Source organism: Saccostrea cucullata, unplaced genomic scaffold (assembly GCF_032062105.1).
Source record: "Saccostrea cucullata isolate Sc308-1 unplaced genomic scaffold, CSIRO_AGI_Scuc_v1 ctg16395, whole genome shotgun sequence".
NCBI classification, from domain to species: domain Eukaryota; kingdom Metazoa; phylum Mollusca; class Bivalvia; order Ostreida; family Ostreidae; genus Saccostrea; species Saccostrea cuccullata.
In genome coordinates, this window is record NW_026940191.1 from 1 (window position 1) to 8718 (window position 8718).

At 32.9% G+C, this 8718-nt stretch overlaps 1 protein-coding gene across 1 annotated transcript; it reads left to right on the forward strand.

Moving 5' to 3' along the window:
- Nucleotides 1–306: 306 nt before the first annotated feature.
- Nucleotides 307–8179, forward strand: LOC134254942 (alpha-centractin). The gene is made up of 11 exons (XM_062737480.1): nucleotides 307–428; nucleotides 1673–1737; nucleotides 2004–2079; nucleotides 2247–2372; nucleotides 4116–4240; nucleotides 4389–4605; nucleotides 4829–4921; nucleotides 5441–5615; nucleotides 5816–5877; nucleotides 6547–6587; nucleotides 7553–8179. The coding sequence occupies exons 1-11, from the start codon at nucleotides 378–380 to the stop codon at nucleotides 7653–7655; spliced, it is 1134 nt and encodes a 377-aa protein (XP_062593464.1). The 5' UTR covers nucleotides 307–377; the 3' UTR covers nucleotides 7656–8179.
- The last annotated feature ends 539 nt before the right edge of the window (nucleotides 8180–8718 follow it).

The following is an 8718-nucleotide window of genomic DNA, read 5'->3' on the forward strand; positions in this document are numbered from 1 at the left end:
GCCTTTCAATGCTGAAACCGTAGTTTAAAAGGAATTCTTTAAGATCTATTAAATAAAATTCTGGTGTGGCATTCCTCTTTAAACACGTGTTAATTAAAGTGAATAGATGTCTGATCTCATGATGAATACAAAATATGTTTGGGATGATTTATATAAAATTATCAAGAATTGTTTTATTTCACAATAATTGATATTATGATCTACTGTTAAGTCGAAAAAAAATTGGATAAGTAACATCCACATAATAAAAGCAAAAACATACTGTGTTTTTTTGATATATTATTCCGGACTCATTATTTATTACAACTTGGTTCTAAATTGTATGCACTTCCGATCAATAAATGAATGTGTTTGCAAGTTGAGGCAGTTAATATTAGATGGAATCTTACGCAGATGTGATAGCTAACCAGCCTGTTGTAATAGACAATGTAAGCAAAGAGTCATGTATATTCTTTTTCTGAATGAAGCATCACTCACGCCATTTGGGTTACTGGCAAAATGTAAACAGTGACTCATTTTGACCGAGTTTCCTCAACACTTCCAGATTTTTAAATGTCCTTTTAAAATCTTTTGCCGCTCTTTACACATTAAAAATAAACAGTCTGATTTATTCCAATCCATATACAGGCTTTGTAGCAATATCTAGTTTCAAAAGTGTGTACCATTACTCCATCAGTGTGAATGATGAAAAATTGGCTAAGTACTGAGGAAGTAAGGGTGTACTTTCACCAAGTAATAGTTGATTGTTGCATTCCCCCCTTAGTAAGAATAATGAATACACATCTATTCGATATTTTACACTGGGGGACTTCTTACTTTGCTTGTGATAAGTTTGGAATGTGATGCCTTTGGGTGTGGCAAGTTCTTTTTGAATGGTTTTCGACACTGGACAGTAAGTTGGAAAGAGGTTTATTGTTGCATATAAACTTATAATGAATTGACAATTGTGACAAAGAGAAGGGTAGAAACTTTGTTTTTGAATTTTAAAGAAATGATCTGCATTTGTATCTGACCTATCTGTACATCATAGAATTCTAAAGGGCTTTCATCTGCCGTGGAAGGCAAATTTTGTCACGTTGATGTTTTAAGTCATATAAGCTCTCTAACTTTGAGGCACGGATTACTTCCTCTTCCAGGTGGTTCCAGTCTTTTGCAGTGCAAACGAGAAAAAATGAGCTTTAGTAGTGTGGTTTTAGTGTTTGGTATTTTCTTTGCTTTATCGTTGTTTCTTTGGAAAATTAGACATTTCGAACTTCTGAATAACTGCAATAAGCTGATTAGATAACCAAGTTTTTGGAACACTGTGCCATAATTGAATAAATAATATGAAAACAGGAAAGCTTTTATCCCTTCACAACAGAGTTTGTGGGGATTTAGAAATAGCCTTGGGTGTGGAGGTGGGTTTGTATGTCCTTACGTCTTGTATCAAATGCTGCCTTGATTTATGATATACTCTTTTGTGAGTGGATGCTCTACTTTGCAGTGCCCTTGTTTTCTTTTTAATCAAGATTAAGAAAATAAAAAACCAAACAAACAAATTTGGCATTGCTTGCACCCAATGGTTGCATTCCTCTGAATGATGTGATATTTGATTGATGTACAAAAAAGAAACTATATTAATTCGCAATTTTATATATGAGTTTTCTATTTTAGTCTTTTCATTAATTTTTAGGGGTCTGGAGTTATCAAAGCAGGTTTTGCAGGTGACCAAGTACCAAAATACCACTTTCCAAACTTGTGAGTTAACTTAAACCATCGATAATAGTGTCTGAGCATTTCACAATATATGATGTGTGTCATTCTACAAAAAAAAATATTACCAGGCATGTCTTCCAAAAAAAGTATATATTTTCAAATATTTTAAAATCAAAGTTTCAAAACTTTAAAAAGTTATTCTTTCCCTTTTGACAGCAGAATTTTTTTTTAAAATTAAGATTCTTAGTTCATAAACAGTACATATGCGGGTATCAGCCTGAACTTAAATGCTTTGTTTTATATTGCAGTGTGGGAAGACCAAAGCATGTGAGGGTAATGGCAGGTGCCCTAGAAGGGGATGTATTTCTAGGCCCAGAAGCAGAGGTTACTCAATTTGATAAACAATAAATTAACAGTAAAATTTCTTTAGAGTAGATGCATTACATGGAAATATCGAAGTATCAAAGTACTGGTTACAACAATAAATGTGGAATTTTAAAATAATCTTTAAATGAAAAGGAAATGAAACGTATGACATCTTTTATTGATAGGAACACAGAGGACTTTTGACCATTAGATACCCAATGGAGCATGGCATCGTGAAAGACTGGAATGACATGGAGAGAATTTGGCAGTATATTTATTCCAAAGACCAATTACAAACCTTTTCAGAAGAGGTAGAATAAGCTTGTTGAATTTGCGGTGTGACATAATGTTTTGTTATCCTGTGGACTCATGTAAATTGTACATCTATATTTATGCCCCCCTTCGAAGAAGGGAGGGCATATTGCTTTGCTGCTGTCCGTCGGTCTGTCGGTCCACTTAGTTTCCGTTCATTTTCTTCACAACCGTTGCACATACTGAAATGAAATTTGGTATACAGATTTATCAGATGAATACCTAGGCCAAGTTCTGTTTTGGGTACGATCGTGCCATTTTTTACAGAGTTATGCCCTTTGAACTTAGAAAAAATCCAATTATAATCTAAGCATTTGTCCTTAAGGAGATATGAGTGGACATGTATCCAGTTAAAGATAATTAATGAGCTTAGTGTGGGAAGTTAGGCATCTCTGATCATGTGTTATCTTTATCTCCTGAGAATTCGATAACAGAAGGAAAGATCTCTCTTCTCTAATTCTCTTAATTGTAATTTATTGCTTGTCAAAACATTTACATGTATTTACCAGCCTTTTTATGCCCCCCTTCAAAGAAGGGAGGGCATATATTGCTTTGCTGCTGTCTGTTGGTCCATTTAAGTAAATTAAAAAAAAAAACTAAGTCTTTTAAATTTTAAATTTCATAATCCTAAAAAATGTAAAAATATAGTTGTATCCTTATTCAAAAAATGTTAAATTAAGTAAAAACTTATTCTTTCATAATCATATACTTTACAGCAATCTGTAACAAATGTTAATGTTTTGAGAGGAATTCAGTTTGTCCCATGGGCATAATTATCAAGCACTGGTCAAGAAGAATTTTGATAGCAGAAATTTGCAGGTCAAATCAGAGAAATTAATGAGTTTATTGTCAGGAGCTAATTGGTAGTCTAAAGCGAGAGCATCTCTAGATATGATCATCTTAATTTATCTCTTGGGAGTTGGGTAAAAAGAAATGGCCTCATAGTTGCTGTGTTAATTAAGAGTTCTTGATGGCTATAGTTCAGATAAAGATCTTTCAATTGGTGTAGTGTAATTAAAATAAATTGATGTTTTAGTGTATGATTAAAACTAAATTATTATTGTATAATATAATGAAAACTAATTATGCCCTCCTTTGAAGGAGGGAGGGCATATTGCTTTGCTGCTGTCTGTCGGTATGTTGGTCTGTCGGTCCACTAAGTTTCCAGTCATTTTCTTTGCAACCGTTGCACATACTGAAATGAAATTTGATATACAGATATATCAGATTAATATCTAGGTCAAGTTCTTTTTGGGTACGATCGCACCATTTTTACAGGGTTATGTTCCTTAGACTTGGAAAAATTCCTGTTATTTCAGTTTCTGTTCATTTTCTTTGCAACCGTTGCGCATACTGAAATGAAATTAAGAATACAGATTTATCATAGATATCTAGGTCAAGTTCTGGTTTGGGTACGATTGCACCATTTTTGACAGAGTTATGCCCCTTTGACTTTGTAAAAATTTCAAATTATTTGCAGTTTCCTTTCATTGTTGCACATACTGAAATGAAATTTGGTATACAAATGTATCAGATAAATATTTTGGTCAAGTTCTGTTTTGTGTATGATCGTGCCATTTTTGACAGAGTTATGCCCTTTGGACTTGTAAAAATTCCAATTTGGGGAGAGGGGGCATAAGTGTTTTACAAACATCTCTTGTTTATTAAGAAGGTATAACATTTATAAAGCAAAAAAAGAAAAAAAGTGATTGATTTAACGTATTGAATGCATTTTCTTCCAGCATCCTGTGCTGTTAACAGAGGCACCACTGAACCCAAGAAGAAATAGAGAAAAAGCAGCAGAAATATTTTTCGAGACTTTTAATGTGCCAGCTCTGTACATTTCCATGCAGGCAGTGCTTAGTTTGTAAGTCACTTTAGTAATGCTTAATTTTGCAATTATTTGTTACAGAGTAACAAGCTAACACCTGTAAATAGAAAACAAAAACAATTTCTCTGTCTTATTTATTTGTTCATTTGTTATGATAAATGAATGATTTTGAAATTTTCTTCAGATATGCCACAGGAAAGACAACAGGAGTAGTTTTAGATTCTGGAGACGGTGTAACTCATGCTGTCCCGATTTACGAGGGCTTTGCCATGCCACACAGCATAATGAGGTCGGATGTAGCCGGCAGGGATGTCACACGATACCTTAGACTGCTTCTTAGGAAAGAAGGATACAATTTCCATACATCTGCTGAACTTGAAATTGTTAGAACCATCAAAGAGGTTTGGAAATTAACACTTTAATGAACAAGTCTTCCTATAATTTTATTGTAAATTTATTTATAAACGCCTTTTTCCTTCGTTTAGAGTTAACAAATACTGCAGGTTGTTTTTTTTTTTCAGTTTTTGTCAGTAGTATGGTACATGTATCATTATACCGGTATTTCAATGTTTGTTTTTTGTAAAGTAGAGCAAAAAATTATGCAAATTCTGACTGTCTTTACAGAGAGCCTGCTATTTGTCAGATAATCCCCTCAAAGAGGAGACAGTGGAGGGAGAAAAGTCACAGTATACGTTACCTGATGGAAGTGTTATTGAGGTCAGTCTAAATAAAAATATTAACATTTGCTGTGTTTTTCTACTAAGCCAAACCTGAAAATGTACAAAGAGAAACTTGTGCTAAAGTGACATTACAATGAGGTACAGAAAAATTGATAGAAACGTTACGATTTAGGGCAAGAGAAAATCAAAGCTTTAGTGTATTTTTGCAGCTTTTAAAATGTAAATAAAAATGTAAGGAATGTTTTCATATATAGTGTGAATTATTGGTGTGTAAATTGCACAAACTTGCCTGTAGGCATATTTATCATGAAGCGCTAGCATGCTTCATGAAATATGCTTACCCGTATGTGACAAGTCTGTGAGATTTACATACCAATCACTCACACTAAACCAAAAAACATTCCATAAATATTGGCATATATGCTATGTAGATATAAGTAAATTTGAATTCAAATGCTGTGTAATTAAACATTGAATACAAACATTTCTTTTCTTTTAATTTAATGATTGTATATGTGATAACATATAATTTGCATGATTTACATATTTACTGTAGATTGGTCCTGCTAAGTTCCGAGCACCAGAAGTCCTGTTTCGACCAGACTTAATCGGAGAAGAGTTTGAAGGAATACACGAGGTGCTTGCTTACTCCATTAGAAAGTCGGACATGGATCTCCGGCGAATGCTCTTCTCAAACGTAGTCCTGTCAGGAGGATCAACACTTTTCAAAAGTATGAACAGTTCTATCAGGTTGATTTCAGTATCGTTTAATTCAATATTTACTAAATGAAAAGTAACATTTTATTACACTGAACTTTATAAAAACGAAAGTGGCAATTTATAGTTTTAAGTAATTTTATTTTCATAATACAGGTAGTTATCAGGAACCATTCACCTTCAAAAATTGATAAACTTGTATTCTATTTTGCAGGATTTGGTGATAGACTTTTAAGTGAATTAAAGAAACTAGCCCCAAAAGATATAAAAATTAGGGTAAGTTCAAAGGTTAATTGCTTTACTCTAATTAGCGTGTACTTGAATTCTTAATTATGTTTGACAGGATTGCTTATGACACAAGACCCTTTTGGTAGGTTCAAGGAAACTTGGAAAAAAAATTGCAGGGAATATGTTCTGGAGGCTCATACATTCTGTAAATCACTATATTTTCGCGACACCTCATTTCGCTAGAAATCTTTTTTTGTATTTATTAACAAGACAAAATTTTCACAGTTAACATTGTTTATAACTGTTAACAATACAATTATGCGCGAGAATTAAATGTTCGCAAGTAGACAAACTTGCATAATTACGCAAAAAACAACAGCTGCATAAGACCTGATTCATGATTTCATGCTGTACTTGAAAAAAATGTGCTTTATTTGTTTCCTGGCAACATACAATGTGATATCAGAGAAACATTGGGATTGAATAAAGTCACTTGCAGAAAATCTGATCTTTGTTGCTTAGCACAATTTTTTAAACTGAGTTTGTGTTTTAAACCTGACTAAAAGTTATTTGTCAGAAGTTAGCAAGGATATGGTTCAGGATATAATCTTTTTGAGCTGAACTTTTTTGATTACATTATCTCTACACATGATTGAAATAAAGTTGAGACATTGATTTATTTTTACATATTAATTGCAAATCTGTATTGCATTTCAGATATCTGCTCCTCAAGAAAGGTTATACTCAACTTGGATAGGGTAAGTGCCATAGATTTCTTTATATATGTTTAAAAGTCACACAATTCCAAATGATCCCATCAGTTTGTGAGAAAATGCATTTTAAAAATCATAAAAATATTAATGACAAGAATGTGCAGGAGCTTGATGGGAAAAAATCATTTCCAGTTATATAGCATCATTTCGTTACAAAACCAGAAGTCTCTGTCGAGACTGAAGCTCTACTGGTTTGTATTTATAGCAAAGGAAGAGAAAATACTTTAATAAGCAGTTGGGAATTGAAACTTTACAACGGTAATAAATAGAATAATGATCTTTGATTGAGCCTCTTTATGTTCAAGTTATATTGAAATCAGACCAAAACTGTAGGAGGAGTAGCATTTTGAAAGAATTTCACAGAAATTTCTATTTTTAGTAACCACGGCAACACCGTTCATCGAAATCAAAAACCGATATATAGAATTATGTATCGTAGTGTAGTCTACTTGTGTGCCAATTTAGATTGAAATCAGACTCAAACTGTAGGAGGAGTAGCATTTTGAGAGAATTTCACAGAATTTTCTATTTTTAGTAACCACGGCAACACCGTTCATCAAAATGAAAAACTGATACACAGAATTATGTATTTTAGTGTAGTCTACTTGTGTGCCAAGTTATATTGATATCAGACCAAAACTGTAGGAGGAGTAGCATTTTGAAAGAATTTCACAGAAATTTCTATTTTTAGTAACCATGGCAACACCGTTCATCAAAATCAAAAACCGATACACAGAATTATGTATCTTAGTGTATTCTACTTGTGTGCCAAGTAATATTGAAATCAGACCAAAACTGTAGGAGGAGTAGCATTTTGAAAAATTGTTTACAGACAGACAGACAGACGGACGGACGCCGGACGCATTACTATCGCATAAGCTCTTCTGGTCTCTGACCAGAAGAGCTAAAAAAACACCATTGAATGCAACAGCATTTTACTTTTTTTGCAGTGGTTCCATTTTAGCTTCCCTGGACACTTTCAAGAAAATGTGGGTGTCAAAACGGGAATATAACGAAGAAGGAGTGAAGGCCATTCACAGAAAGACATTCTAACCATGTACAAAGCTAGAAACCATCTATTTATGATCAACCTACAAGCATGTGACAGTTGATGCAGGGAAGGGGTGTGGGAAAAGAACAAATGCTTTTTTTTTTTACATTATAAGTGGTATAAGTATGGTGTATACAATTAATTTGCAGCAACTGTATTTATTATTGTCTATGGTTGATTTAATAGTCATATATTTATTAGTGCTGATATGAAAAGCAATCTGACCCCGAGTTATTGAAAATGAGGTGCATTCCAATAAATGGTCAGGTGGTCTTCCACTTTTCATAAAGGAGTTTTTGTACCCTTTAGTTTGACTGTTGGGACTTCCAAGGTTATTGGAGAAATTGTGGTTTGAACCAGCCTCTTTTGAACATGTCCATTGGGAAACACTTAATGTTATAAAGTTTATAGATGATAAAGCTTTTGTGTTCAGCTTTGATATTGCCTCTACATTTTGCAGTTGATGTTTTCTAACATATCTGTCTTTAAAAGTCATCATTTCATTACTAAAAATTTTTTTTTCAGAACTGTTCGTTATCCAAGAATCAGTTTCAAGAAATATTTAAATTTATTCAAAAGTTGGATTTTTTTTTAACATACAATACATGTACTTATGAGAATTTGTTAAATTATTTTAAAAAATTGAAATCGCTTGACCTAAATGCAGAAGAGCACATTGATGTAAAATAAATTGTTTACTGTCCTTTATGTTGGCACAAATGTTGAAGAGAAAACCGGCACTATTTTTTTCGGATGATCACGGGGAAGGCTTCGAGGTCACAAGGTTGTAAAGTGACTCTCCACACACACAAAGTGCAATAATACGTATACATGGACTTGTCTATTATGGATTGTAGTCAGGTTTTTTTTAAACACCAGTTTTTTATGTTATAAATCATGTGCAAACAAAACTTGTAACTGTCCAATTTTGGTTGTTAAGTCATACATATACCAATTCATGAATGGATAACAATTGTATTTTCATTCAATTTGATTGGTTATTGTAAAATCATTTTTTTTGATTAAGCAAAGACTGTTAAAAAAGAGATATAAAAAATTGTAATT

What these genes read in the sequence shown, in the direction of transcription:
- LOC134254942 (XM_062737480.1), top strand. Translation starts at nt 378, where the DNA reads ATGGAATCTTACGCAGATGTGATAGCTAACCAGCCTGTTGTAATAGAC. An exon ending in TACAAACCTTTTCAGAAGAG is followed by an intron (nt 2,373 to 4,115) that starts GTAGAATAAGCT and finishes ATTTTCTTCCAG; the next exon opens with CATCCTGTGCTGTTAACAGA. An exon ending in CAAAAGATATAAAAATTAGG is followed by an intron (nt 5,878 to 6,546) that starts GTAAGTTCAAAG and finishes ATTGCATTTCAG; the next exon opens with ATATCTGCTCCTCAAGAAAG.